Genomic DNA, 15,404 nt, shown 5'->3' with positions numbered 1-15,404 from the left:
TGGAATCCAGTTCATGTGTTTATTTACCACCATTTCAAAAAACCGATTAAACAATGCTGCTTGCAAGCTATCATAGCCTTAGGTTGTTCAAATGTAACCAACGTCAGGAAACTGATATTGTCAACCTTATTATACACTTTGTTATAGTCAAAACTTCAATCCCTTGAATTTCACGATAACAAGTTTCGACTGTAGTGTGTTATTTTTGAACATGAAAAAGATGATCATCATAATTTTTGTTTGAATTCTTTTGAAGTGTAACAACACTTTGTGAGAAACAATTACAGTTTGAATGAACAATGTTGAGGAGTGTATTTGATCCGAATACAAATTTTCTGCTGTTGGCTTAGTGAAATAATAATAATTAAATAAGTGTTAATATGATTACACAATTTTTTATGATAATGACCATAGCTACTAACAACTGATCTGAGAACATCTTTACTCAATTAGATGATCTGACCACACGAGGACTTTGCACAAGTTTTCAGGCTATCTAAATTCCAGTCCAAAATGTCTGGAGTTATCTCCCTTTTCTTACCGTTTTATATATAATGAATAATATCAAATAACTGATGGGTAGTTTGATAAAAATCAGTGTTATCAGAATATACTGTTTATCATTATGAATAGATATTTACATTAATCCTCAATGTAAGTTACAAGATGCTTCTTGAACATTGAATAAATTGTGTAAGCATTGTAGAAAAATACAGTCATATTACGTATGATGGGAGAATCTGGTTAAAACAAGTTACAAAATGTATTTCGTTTTCTTTCCTTAAATGGACTAATGAAGATGTTTAATTGGTTTCAAGTTTTATCGGATATCGGATTTTTGTAGCAGATATATTTGGGGTCGGTCGATGTCTTGTTTAAGTCTGTCGTAGTCTGATGCTGCGAAGCCGTATGTATTTCCCACTCACTGACAAGAGATAGGATGCGAGTAGTAACGTCCGATTGATGGGAATAACCAACTCACCTCACTGAAATGAAACAGCAGATCAATTATATACTGATGTATTTCGTCACAATTTTTCTTATTGTATTACAAACAGATCGAAATTCTGAAATGCTTCAAACAAACATTTCATTGTAATGATTCACAGCAATACCTCTGTTTTGCTGTTGTCTTCCGGTCGATTCTTTATTATTTTTTATTTTTTTCTTAATGCTTTCACCTAAACTTTGAATTTGACTTGTGCAGCTGAAGTTAAGAATTTATGTTGATGCTTTGGCATATATTAAAATTTTACATGTATTGAGAATTAGAAATATATACATCACATCTGCTAACTTATATGTGGATGAATGGTTTATGGAATATATTCTTACCGGTTACACAAAAGGGTGGTTTGAAGCCATGTTGACAGCGACACCGGTTCGGCTTGATGCATCTACCTCCGTTTTGGCAGGGCTGATTGCAGATTGCTTAAATTGATGTAGACAATATCGATTAACACTTGCTGAACGTTATTAAAATGTGACTCTTTAACTTCCTATGACCTACGTATCTGGCTGCAGGAGAATTATTATTATTATTATTATTATTATTACATTCTTAACGCCCCGTCAATATATAAAAGGTCATTAGGGCCATCAACTGGTAAAACACACAGCGATCAAAAAGGAAATAACATTAAACAAACCAAAAGGTAAAAGACAAATGTTAAAAATCTTAAATTGGTTTATTATCACAAAAGATTAAAATGGTACGTCATAGTCTATTATATAGTCCAACATCTTTAGGGTAATGTAGAATGTTACAAATCAAATCAAAAAGTTTTTTTTTTTTTTTTCACGTGATGTTACGATAAAAACATTCTCGAGTAGACTGACGGTCACTGCAGTCCAATAAAAAAGTTAAACGGTGAATGGCTCATCACATCCTATGCACCGAGGATTATCTTCGCCTTTCAACTTATATGAATGCGTAAGGTAGTATGACCCATCCGAAGACCGGCAAGGACAACTTCGTTTCGGTGGCTGTCTCTATAGCCTGGAGACCATTCACCGATAACAGGTTTTTCGGAGTGCAATTTGTTATTGGTATACGTATTCCATTCCTCCTGCCACTGGGCTTTTAAAATTTGTTTAATAAATGGTTTAAAATAGGTAAAATGAAGTTTAAAAGCAACAGGTGGTAGCGATAAAGCTTCCTTTGTGACACAATCTGCTGTATTCCCATGTGCTTAGGAATGAAGACATTTTCGATATTTCTATTGCTAAGACTTTGTAGAACTGAAAGGTGGTCTGAATGGATAACAGCTCTCATTACTTTGTTTCTTTGAATATATTCAAGGGCGAGGTAAATAGCTCGCGTTTCCGCCGAGAATATTGAGGCGTTGTTCAGTAGCCGGCAACCATCTTGTGTAACCATGGCAGCAGCAACTTTATCATTATCTTTTGCAGCATCAGTATATAAATGCAGAAATGTTTGATATTTCAACTGCAATTTTGAGAAGGATGAACGAAGGATGTAACTGTCTGTGCCTGATTTAACCATTTTATGAAGTGAAAAGTCAACTTTAGGTGAATTCAAGAGCCAGTCTGTATTTTCTATCGTTCCAAGTGTGTTTTGTAAAAAAGCGGAAATTCGAATACCGAATAATGGGAGGGTTTTTGTTTTGTTGTGAAACAAGGTTTTATATTTTGGATCAAATACAAAGGAAAAAGTAGGATTTGAAGGATTTGACTTCAGCTTAACTGTGTATTACAAAGCCAATTTATTTCGACGGCTATATAGTGATGGTTCGTTAGCTTCTACATAGAGGCTTGCTGTAGGTGTTACGTGTTCTCATCACGTTGTGAGGGTTCAGACTTGTATGGACCAGCCCGGAAAGACGACACACTCGTGTTGACTGCGAGCCATGTATTTATTATATACTCAACACCAGTAGATACAGTTACATGGACGAACCTACTACTATACACAGGTAATGTATGGTATCTGAACCGAACCAAAGCGTTATACTAATTAATGCCAGGTACTGCTTATAGCACTATGTATAGTTAACTACTATATTACGTTACAGTAGATGTGGTCTTAAAAGCTCCGTGGGCGAGCCTGGGACCTTGGTGTTGAACAGTGTCTAATAAGTTGAGATATGAAGGTCTAGCAGATCCATACACAATGGAACCGTAGTCTAATTTTGATCTAATAAGAGCTCTATAGAGTCTTAGCAAAACTTTTCTATCAATCAGTGTGGGACACAATATTTAGAATATTCAGTACCTTAAGGCATTTGGCTTTAATGTACTTTATATTTGGAAGGAACGACAATTTCCTGTCCAACATTACACCTAAGAATTTGGTTTGTTCAACAACCGGAATGGGTACACCGCAGAGATACAGATTTGGGTCGTCGTGTTGTTTCCGAATTTGAAAAAAAAATGTATACAAACTGTTTTTTATTCTGAAAATATTTAAAACCATTTTCATCTGCCCAAATTTGTAGTCAATTCAAACATAATTGAAGCTGTCTTTCGATGGAATTCATATGCTTAGATCGATATCATATGATGACGTCATCGACATAAAGAGCGCCCTCCATTGAAGGGGATAATATTTTGACGATACTGCTAATTTCAAGTCCAAAAAGTGTAACCGAAAGAATGCTGCCTTGTGGTACACCCATAACCTGCTGATAAACATCGAAAAGGGTCGTTCCATTCCGGATTTGAAATACTCTATCTGCTAGAAAATTGAAATAAAAATTGGTAGATTACATTTAATACCTATATCGTGCAGATCTTTCATTATGCCGTATTCCCACGTTATGTCGTAAGCCTTTTCCAAATCAAAGAAAACAGCAATCAAGTGTTCCTTCTTTAGAAAAGCCTCACGCACAAAGGTTTCAAGTCTAACCAAATGATCGTTGATACCTCGCTTAGATCTAAAACCGTTTTGTAGGGGTGGTATTATACGATTGGATTCCAGATACCAAATTAATCTTGAATTTATCATCCGCTCTAGAGTTTTACAAACGCAACTTGTGAGTGATATTGGGCGGTAATTGGAGGAATCTGTCGTGTTTTTACCCTATTTCGGGATAGGAATCACAGTTGCCATTTTCCATGACTTTGGGACATTACCCGAACTAAAAATATAATTGAAAATATCAAGAAGCTTTTCTAATGACGACTCTAGTAGGTGTTTTAGGAACTGAGTATCATCAGGTCCTGTTGCAGCCATGTGCTTTTTTCAATGATTCTCTAAGTTCTAACATTAAGAAAGATTGATGGTAAGTTTCATTGTTTTCGGATGAGAATTTCAATTTAGTTTTTTCCCGTGTGGTCTTGAATTTTTTTTTTTTTTTTTTTTGTGGAATGATTATTTGCAGATGACTTTTTGGGAAAAGCAGATCCTAAAGCATTTGCAATACCAAATTTCGATGTGGCTAATTTACCATTAGTTTTCAGATGTCCCATTGTTTTGAATGATGTTCTAACACTGATTCGTTTAATCACATCCCATACCTTTTTGGTGGATGTATTGGAATTTAATTTGGACACATAAGATCCCCTAAGACCATCTTTTTTGTGTAAGCGTATAGCACGACGGGCTTATAGTTTAAATAATAGTTTTATTAAATATTCAATAATTTGATACATACGTATGGGATGGGAAAAATCTAAGAACTTATGTTAAGAGGGACGTCCCTGACACATAGGATATTTTATGGGCCCCTAATTGTCTATCGCGGATGGATCTCTCGAAAGCGGGTTTCCCCTATCTAAATCAAACTTCAAAAGATTTCAGTTTGATGATACAGACATTTTCTGAAAACTGATGCACAGACTTACGTTTCTGACATCTGACGCCAGTGTATGTGGGAGGACAGGAGCAGAGATATGGAGCTGTACACCTTCCACCGTGCAGACATGGTAAAACACAAAGGGCTGAAACATCCCAACAAGGATACATTTCAAATGAAATAGACTCAACTTCAAGGGAAGTTTTTCTCCGACAACTTTCCAAAACAAAGAAGAGGTAATTAAACGGCAAAACTCAAGTAGATGTAATCTTCTGATTATTTCATGATATCTAGGTATTGTAACGTTCTAGATCAATAATAATAATATACAACATTTATATAGCGCACTATCTATTTTGAAAAAAATACTCTAATGCGCTTCACAATTACATAATAATCTTACTACAAAATTTATAGAACATGTGTAACACTGTAATCAACATATGTAACACAGTGACCAAATCAAGTAAGTAGTGGTGATAGTATGTATATACAGGATGTCTGCGTGAGAGTTTAAAATGCAGACGTGAACAGGTGGGTTTTAATATCCCTCTTGAATTTGGCCAGGGATTTTGACCTTCTGTTAGCAGATGGTAAGCTGTTCCACAAAGTGGCCGCTACCTTTCCAAAGCACCGGTTACCATAAGTCACAATCCGAAAGTTTGGAACGCACAACAATGATTCTGTCTCCGATCGTAGTGATCGTGACGGCTGATAAACGGTGACAAGTTCCTGCAAATATTCAGGAGCTGTTCCATTTATTGCCTTGTATGTATACATCAAAATCTTGTACTGTGACCGGAATCGCACGGGCAGCCAATGCAATAAGTATAATGTGGTCCCTCTTTCGAGTACGGATAACTAGGCGTGCTGCGGTGTTCTGTACCTTCTGCAGACGGCTCATTAGTGTATCAGATACACCAACGAGTAACGCGTTACCATAGTCTAACCTAGAAGTAACAAGAGAATGTGCCAATGTCTTGCATGCATCTGTGGTGATGAACTGACGGATACACTCAATATTTTTGATTTGGTGATAACAGGAACTGGCAATTGAGTTTATCTGTTTCTCCATGTTCAGAGAGCTATCAAAGTGTACACCAAGGTTTCTCACAGCTTGGACGGCCTCAATAGTTTGGGCACCGACCTTTAACTGGAGACCTTTAGCGTGTTGACACTTGTGGGAAAAGACGATCAGTTCTGTCTTTTCCTGATTGAGCTTGAACATATTTGAGTTCATCCAAGTACTGATGTCATTTAGACAGGCTTCAAGACTTGCTACTATTATGTTCCAGTTGTCTTGAGGTCTGATAACCATGTAGATTTGTGTGTCGTCGGCATAACAATGGTACTGAAGGTTATGAGGACGACAAATCTCCCCGATTGGTTTCGAATAAAGACAGCATTTTCTAGGTCCCAGAAAGGACCCCTGAGGAACTCCGAAGTATAAGGTTTTGCTGTCTGAAACAGTTGATCCAATGGCAACGCACTGTCGTCGTTCATTCAAGTAAGACTGGCTCCAGCGTAATGCATCACCAGTCACTCCATAAGAGTACTCCAGACGCTTGAACAGTGTGCCATGGTCAATGACATCAAATGCAGCAGACTGATCAAGCATGATAAGAACCGCTCTACACTTGTTATCCAGAGCGGCAGCAATATCACTGTAGACACGCAGTAGGGCCGTCTCAATGGAATGTCCTGTGCGATAGGCTGATTGCAAGTTGTCATGAAAACTGTTTGCATGGAGATGAGCCTCAAGTCGCTGGGACACAATCTTCTCCAAGATCTTAGATAAGAAAGGGAGATTTGACACTGGACAGTAGTTCTTTAATACTTCCTTGTTCAGTCCAGGCTTCTTTAGCAGTGGTCTTACATTAGCCTTCTCGAAACACAATGGAACCCTAGACTCTGCTAATGATTTATTCATGATTAAGGTGATCAAGGATAGCAGTGCATCAAGACATTGCTTCAGTAAAATTGTAGGAAGCGGGTCAAGCTCACAGGACTTCGATTGCGAGTTTGTAATGATCTTGCGCAATTCTTCTTTGGTTGTTGGAGTGAGCTGCGTCAAAGGTTCACCAGAGAATTGGATATCGGCATCCATGACAGAGATGGCATGATCGGAAGTTGAGTTCACCACATCAATCTTTTGCCTGATTGTGTTAATTTTATCCTGGAAAAAAATCACTGAACTTGTTGGACAAGATTTTTTCAGATGAACAGCTTGGTAGGGCGATTTCACCAGTATGTCCCATTAGGTTTCTGGTGAGTCTAAAAATCTGTATTGTATCCGATCCACATTCTGTGATTTTACCTGAATAATAACCCTTCTTACGTTGAATGAGTAGTGAACTGACTGCCTGACAATGTTCTCTGTATATCTGGCGATGGATGATTAGTTTGGTCTTTCGCCAACGTTTCTCTGCCCTCCTTCGCAATTGTTTTGCATCACGAAGTTGTTCGTTGTACCAAGGCGCGTTAGGTCTGACAGTAATTACCTTTGTCTGAAGAGGTGCATGCTTCTCGATCAGAGCTTCGATACCAGAGTTATATGCTTCAACAAGACAATCAACACACCCTCAGTAGTCTGAAGGACTGAAGATGACTGAATGTCTTTGATGAAATCAGGTACAGAAATTTCGCGGAATTTCCGGAAGCTGACCTCTTTTCTGGCACGTTGGCACAATAACAGGTGACAGGTGCATTGTGACATCTTACATCAGTGTATTGTGATGTCTTAGATCAGTGTTTGATAAAGAACCAGGAACTTAAATGTTTTGTTCCCCCGTGTATTTCTTATTTGATTTGGACGTTAGTTCACGAAATACTGTTCAGTACAGTTAATACATTTGTACCCTTTTATAAAAAATACAATGTTTCATATGTGTTTAATGTCAAGAGTCAATTGAGGTAAATATTGATGAGGTTTTGCTTTGAAGGTTTTGTATTTTTGAATTAGAAGACAACTCACCCTTTTCACATCTCCTACCGCCATAACCAATTGGGCATTTACAACCATACAAGCCAAGACAGTGTCCCCCGTTGAAGCATCCACCCTTACAGGGCACTATAACAGCAAAGAAACATCAACAACAACAAAACAGCGTATTTTATTTTAAATGTTACACTCTATATCCAGTTTCTTACAAATATCATATTGCACTTAGTATGCATTGGGATTACGATAGCCTTTCTATGAAAAGTATATTGCTTTTATAACTCTTGAAATATTGTGTCAAACTGACTCACATGAGCAGGCGATCTCCCCGTCCCATTCACCGGTTGGCAAACAAATTAAGATCGGTGGTATTTTGGCTGGTGCTATGCCAGGACGACACCGGAATCGTACCCGGTCACCGTAGAAGTACGACCGTCCTGATATTTGGACGACATTCACCATGTCTGTAACACGTGGCTTTCCACAGGACACTCCTGCATTAAACATAGAATTGGTCATAAAGTTTTCATTTTACTATTGAAATAAAGGAACTAACTCACTGCAATCTGATAAAAAATGATGGGCAAAGTTTATATTATCGACAATTGTAAAGACTGTTGGTGGAAAATGTGTCCAAGGTGCATTTATATATCATTAACTTTACTGCTAGAGACCAAAATGTGAACTCAACAGTGATGCTAGGAACTAGAAATGGAACGACTCAACAATGATGCTCAAAAGTGTAAACTCATCCATGATGCTAGGAGCTAGAAATTATAAGATTCTACGACGATGAGAAGGAGCAGAAGTAAAGACTCATCAGTAAAGCGAGGAACAGTAATGTTCAGTCTCGTCAGTGATGAAGGGGACAAGAAAAGAGGTAAATAATGTAAAGATTCGACAGTAAGGCTAGAGAACCAAAGCGTGAAAAGGCAGAAAGGAAGAGCGAAAAAACCAATATCTTTCCAAAAAGCTTCAAACCTTAAAAAATACAGAAAGGCAGCCTGACTATTTCCCTGATTCACATGGGGACACTTTGGCAGGGTTTAGGAGTAAATACATCACCGACAATACCTAGGGACATGCAGCGTTTATGCTGGTAACATTTGTCACAACTTATAAATTTTATGAAACGTGGAATGGTTTTGCAAATCTTGATATGTATAGGTTTTGTGAAATATAGAAATTTATGTGTCCACTCTAATTTGTTTCTTCAATATGAACGATGAATATACAAACGTGATTAATCTTACTTCGACATATTCCACTGGGGGTCGACCATACATTTTCTGAAGTACATGTGGTTTCCATGTTACCAATGGCCTGGTATCCCGTTCTACATTGCACTGTGTACATCTCACCTTCTCTATAGGCGGAAGGTATGACCTGTGCATTCGCCAAATTACCTTGTTCAGGACAGGCTTCAACACTTACTGCAGTGAGAAAAATATCACTTCATTAAGTCTTATAATAAATGTGACAAATCAAATAAGTATTCCTAAAACAAAGGCTTCTCTGGTGTGAATAAAATGCCTTGTCTAACTACAGCAAGATACAAAAGGATACCCTACACACGTATATGTTGTATAAAAATGAAAGCTGTAATTTTCATTTAACATCTTAAGAATATGATTGTTAAGACGCATTTGAATATGATATGTTATTGAATGTTCGTGAATATATAATAGAAATTAAAAAAAAAACGTTGGCATTCATTTGCTATATGATACGCATAAAATACTTTTTAAGAACGATTACATTTGATATATTTACAACAGTGTGTGTATATATATATCTGTATGAATGTTAATCATCTATTAGCCATTTTTTTATGTTTCGAAAATTTAGATGTAATAAAGTTCTGGACGAACCAACACTTCATATGTAAATCTCTTGCTGATTTTTCGACATCAGATGATTCATTGACTGTTATTCTGCGGATATATCATTTTACACATACTGCATCGTAAAAATACTATGTATCAGATATCTCACAAACGTAATGGGATAATTTATCAATTGTATAAAATACACCACAAAACCTTACCAGAAATTCTTTTTTTTAATTTATTACAGCATGCATGTAAAAATAATGTGAGAATATTGATACATCTTTCTACTTTCTACTTTGTATTAGGAATGTAAAGGCTTGACCTTACCCACAATACATGTTGGATTCACTGCACTCCATCTTCCATTGGACATGCACTGGGAGGACGATGTTTCAGTGATTACATAGCCCTCATTACAAATAAACTCAATGCTGTCACCATACACGTATTTATCTTTCTTCCCGGTCTTAATGATGAGGTTGGAATCAAACACCGGAAAGTCTCCACATGAAATAACTGAAAGATATTATGCTAGTTCATTAATGGCAACACGTCACGGAACGACAATTCAAATGAAGTAAAACTTTGGACATTACATCCAAAAGCAAAAGAAGGTAATGTATTTACTGTGTTGCTTTGTGAAAAGTAAACACCTATACATGGATAAAACATGATAATCTTACGGAAACATTCAACTTTATTGCATATTCTTACTTTGGCATTCCGGTGAAGCGCTGCTCCATTCCCCGGAGGACATGCAGCTTGCATTCGTTTCTCCACTTATAAGGTAACCTACGGGACAGGAAAACGTCACTGTCCCGCCCAAGAAATGATCACTGCCAACTACGATTACGTTACTATGTATTTTCGGTGGACCGCAGCTGTTTTTATCACAACGTGGAGACAATCCTATCCAATTTCCAGTTTCATCACAACGCATGACATCATTTCCGGACATGACAAATCCAGCATCGCAGGAATAAGTTGCCTCGGAGGGATAGCTCGTAGACAACGTAGACGCTGCTGCATTCGGAAACTGTGGAGGAGGACCGCAATCCACTGCGATACAAGAAAGATGGTGGTCGAAATTCCATGTCCCTTCTGCGGAACACTTCACCATGGGATCTCCTCTCAATATGAAACCTGAGATACAGTAGAAGGTGACGACGCTGTCGAAGGTGGTGGTCGTAAAGATGGTGTTAAAGTGTGGCAAAACTGGCGGTGGACCACAATCTACAGGTGAACAGATAGGCATGTTGCCCTCCCACAAACTGTTCGCAGCACAACGGAGCACATTATTCCCATGTAGTTCGTATCCGGTCTCACATGTGTAGTACACGCTATTTTTAAAGCTGAAATCGTCACCATTGCGAATAGCATCCGGTATCTGCGGTGGAGAGCCACAAGATATCGGCTCGCATTGAGGAGGGAAACTTGACCATGTGGCGTCCTCCAAGCACACGAGTACGTCATCTCCAACTAATGTGTACCCGTCCTCACAGAAATAGGTCAGTAGGTTACCATACGTGTACAAGTCGCCAAGACGACCTGAATTAGCAACAAATGTGGGCTCACCACAGTTTACAGGATTACAGACAGGATACTCATCACTCCATTTTCCATTTTCTACGCATGTCAAATCTCGTTCACCTTTCAATTCAAATCCTTCATAGCATGTGTAAATTGCGCGGCTATTGTAGACAAGAGCGTTGTTCATCACTTCACCGTTGAATATACTCTTTGGCTTTGGACAGGTAATTCTATCACACTGGGGTAGTGTGCCATTCCACGATCCATCTGTGGTGCATACAAGATCCGTATTTCCAACCATGACGTATCCTTCATCACAAATATACGATACAACGTCATCAACGACAAACTGGGTTTTAGCTATGGAAGCCGACCCTTTCCAAATAGAGGGAACTGTACATGTTATCAATCGACATGTTGGTGAAGAGCCACTCCACGATCCGTTCTGCCGACAAATTCGTCTTCCCGATCCGACGAGTTCATATCCATATCCACATGCATAAATTATTTCTTGGTTGAAGTTGAATTGAGAACCTTCTATCTGTCCATTTTCGAACTCCCCTGGATTTCCACATGATATTATTGAACAAACCGGGAATGCTGAGGACGACCACGAGCCGTCCCCTTGGCATGTCAATTGAGTATCGCCACTAATAGCATACCCTTCCGCACACTCGACAGTGAGAGTGTCACCATAGAGGAAACTATCACCATTAACCCTTGCATTGTCGATTACTGGAGCTTCTTCACATTCTGCTCGGGAACATTCAATATGGATTGTTGACCACCTGCCGTTCAGTCCACACGAGGCAGTAACGACCGATCCGCCAATGCTTTTGAAACCCTCGTTGCATCGTATTTCAACCATACTGTTATAAGTTGTTGTTCCATTTAAAAGACTGGTCATTGTATTGGGCTTTGCTGGTATATCATCACACATTATAATTTTACAACGAGGAATCGGGCGTGACCACTTTCTTGTTGCCTCACATTTTCTAATAGGACGTCCTCTTGATAGTTCGAAACCTTCATTGCATTCTATTTGGATAGTGTCCCCGAAGAAATAGTTTGGCTGTCGTGCACTAACGATTCTAGCATTAGCAGGTGTACGTGGTGGTATACATCGTACTTTATTGCAGTTTGGTTCAGGACCCGACCACATCTTGCTGTACATACACAGTCGGAAGGAGACCGAGTCGAGAATATATCCCGATTTACAGCGATATCGGATCTGACTTCCAAGATTGTAAACATTGCCGAGTATTTCTCCGTTTTCGATTGGTTGTGGCGGGAGACAGGCAATAGCGGTACAGGTTGGTGCAACACCTGACCAATTTCCGCTCGAATCACATATTCGAGTCAAAGTCCCATTGGCTTCAAAGCCTGCTTCACATGTATATGTAGCAATATTGCCATACGCAAGGGAAGTAAAATCGACTACGCCATTCAATATATCGTTTGGAGTTTCACACTCTATCTGACTACATGAAGGCTGTGTACCGTTCCATGTCCCGTTTGACAGACAACTGATAGCCGCATCACCTACCATAACAAAGCCTTCGTTACACCTAAACAATAATACCGTTTCAAAAACGTTGTCAAATTCATTTTCGATATCGCCATTTTGTATGGAAAAAGAGCCTGCGCATCGAATAATATTACAAAATGGCATGGTTCCGCTCCATCGTCCATCTGATAAACACAGCCTTGTGTCGCTCCCAACTAATATAAATCCTTCATCACACTCGAACCGTGCAGTCGACCCTACTATTTTTCCATCCAACTTGATGCTTCCATTTTGAAATATTTCGTCCTCTTCTATGCTAGAGCATATTTTGGGGGTGCATCTGGGCGGTCTATCAGGATATATGCCATCAATTCGACAATCCAATTTGCTTCGCCCAGTAATGTCATATCCTGTATTGCACTCGTAGGTAACAACACCATCACTGGAAACAGTAAAATTGGCAAAGTCAACTGCTGGCGGCGGGTCGCAGATAACACAGACCGGAGATGGGCCGCTCCATCTTCCACTTTCGAGACAAGTTCTTTCTGAAGACCCGAACAGGACATAGCCAGATCTACACGTAAACGATACAATGGAGCCATACTCTGTTTGAAATGTACTTGGAAATCCATTCGAGAGGAAAGCCCTGTTACAATTAACTATTTCACATAAAGGTATGGATGTATCCCATTCCCCGGTAGACAGACACGTTCTATTAGCGGCACCCACCAAGATATACCCGACATCACATTCATAATGTATGGTACTGTTGTAAGTAAAATCTGTACCATGCATGCGGCCATTGGATGTAACAGTAGAGGGTGATTCACACCGTATGATATCACAAGAAGGTATTAATCCCGTCCATTCTGTAGAGGCTGAACACCGCAGTGAAGCTGAACCCTTCAATATATATCCTGTCTCGCAAAAATATGAAGCCACTGAATTAAACGTCGATCCATTGGTTGATTGTCCTCCGTTGTCAATATTCGGGGGATCACTACATCTAACGGGATTACAAACAGGATCTGTACCAAACCAAGATAAAGTAGGCATACACCTACGAACCTCATTTCCTTCTAGTTCATAGCCAAGATTGCATTCATATGTCGACACGGAACCTAGTTTTAATTCTTTGAAATCTACATTTCCATTCTGAATCGAGATGGGAGGAGAACAGCTACCTGCTTGACAAGATGGGGTATTACCAGACCAAAACCCTTCTGGCTTACATATCCTGACGGATTCTCCTTCTAAATCGTAGCCTTGATTACAGGAATATTCTGCTTTGCTTGTAAATGTTCGACCAAGCATGTTGACTAATCCATTGGGTATGTTTCGTAATGCTGGACATTCAACAGTAGAACAAGACGGCGGAGAAGGTGCCCATGATCCATTAGCTTTACAAGCAAGAGTGGCATTACCTTCAATGTAATATCCGACATTACAGTCATACACCACCTCATCGCCAAAATAAAAGGCACTATTTGCGAAGAAGCCGTTTAGAATGAAAGGTGGCTTGACACATTCACGTCTTCTACAGTTTGGCATTTGGCTAGTCCAGCGTCCGTTTTGTTCACACACCCTTTCCTCCACTCCGCTTATAAGGTAACCGTCATCACAAAAGTATCTTACTGTGCTACCATACCTAAATTCGTTGCCGATGAATCGTCCATTTTCGATGTCAGCTGGCGTACCACACGAGACGGGACTACATATAGGAATCCCTTCACTCCAAGACCCATTCTGAAGACAAGATCGTTGAGCATTACCAATTATTTCAAATCCACCTTTACACTGGTATGTAATTATGGACCGATATGTATAACTGTCCGCCTTCACTATACTATTTAGCACACTGTCTGGTACACCACAGTCTACAGGTATACACTCTGGTGGAGATGGTTCCCACAGCCTTGTTTCCATACATTCTGCGATATTATCTGATCCTATTGTAGTATAACCTGGATCACAAATATACTCTGCTTTACTAAGAAATGTTCTAGATGTCCAAATTGCATTACCATTTATGACATCCGGGGGATCTTGACATTTTAAAATATTACAAACGGGGAGATTTTCTTCCCATTCTCCAGAAGGAAGACAACGGACCGTGCCAGAGGGATTTTTATCAGAGAGTGCGTAGGCAAAGTCACATTCATAGGTTAGGATGTGTCCTATTGAATATTCGGTTAGTTCTTCTTTTGGTGACGCCATGTCAACACGAGGTGCTGTCTTGCATGTTTGGAGGTCACAAGAAGGTATGCTTCTCGAGAATGTTCCATCCGACTGGCAGAGCACAGTGGAATGACTTGTGTACATTCTGTGACCAACTGCGCAGCCAAAGGAAATTGTATCCCCAGGAGAATAAATTCTACTCGATGTGAGAACTCTGGTGTTCTCTGACAATTCGGGAAGAATGCACTTCACAGCTGCAAAAGGAAGTGAAAGATATTTCATTTGATTACACATACAAGAGAATGTAGTGTGGCAAAATTTGAAACATCTTTGTTCTATATTTTATTATTGAAATAGCTTTGAAGAGGTGTTACCCAAAAATGTACATATTTGTGCCTTCAGAGATACAATCACACTACCTACTTTTTTAAAGTAAACTGCATGTCATCTCAGATTCATCAGCGATAACAAATTGTATCCTTGCCTTATAGGATACTTCACAGTTACACACTTACCGTCTTAGGTAGATGCCGCGTCTTCCAGAATACTTTACAGGTATGACTCGTGCCTTCCACAATACTGCACAGGTGTAGACAAACCTTCCAGGATACTTTGGAGTTACAGACTTACGTTCACAGATAATTGTCCAACCTTGCAGG

The 15,404-nt window shown here is 39.2% G+C and overlaps 1 protein-coding gene across 1 annotated transcript; it reads right to left on the bottom strand.

Moving 5' to 3' along the window:
• Positions 1 to 5: 5 nt before the first annotated feature.
• LOC132557288 (sushi, von Willebrand factor type A, EGF and pentraxin domain-containing protein 1-like) lies at positions 6 to 14,999 on the bottom strand (the record flags this gene model as incomplete). The annotated part of the gene is made up of 8 exons (XM_060221776.1): positions 6 to 986; positions 1,336 to 1,431; positions 4,807 to 4,902; positions 7,732 to 7,827; positions 8,010 to 8,192; positions 8,952 to 9,131; positions 9,858 to 10,046; positions 10,245 to 14,999. Coding segments are annotated over 8 exons (5,603 nt in total), but the record flags the coding sequence as incomplete, so codon positions are not given.
• Between the last annotated feature and the right edge of the window lie 405 nt (positions 15,000 to 15,404).

This window comes from Ylistrum balloti, unplaced genomic scaffold, assembly GCF_031769215.1.
Source record: "Ylistrum balloti isolate Yb309-2 unplaced genomic scaffold, AGI_CSIRO_Ybal_v1 Utg370654, whole genome shotgun sequence".
NCBI classification, from domain to species: domain Eukaryota; kingdom Metazoa; phylum Mollusca; class Bivalvia; order Pectinida; family Pectinidae; genus Ylistrum; species Ylistrum balloti.
This window is presented reverse-complemented; position numbering and strand designations above follow the sequence as displayed.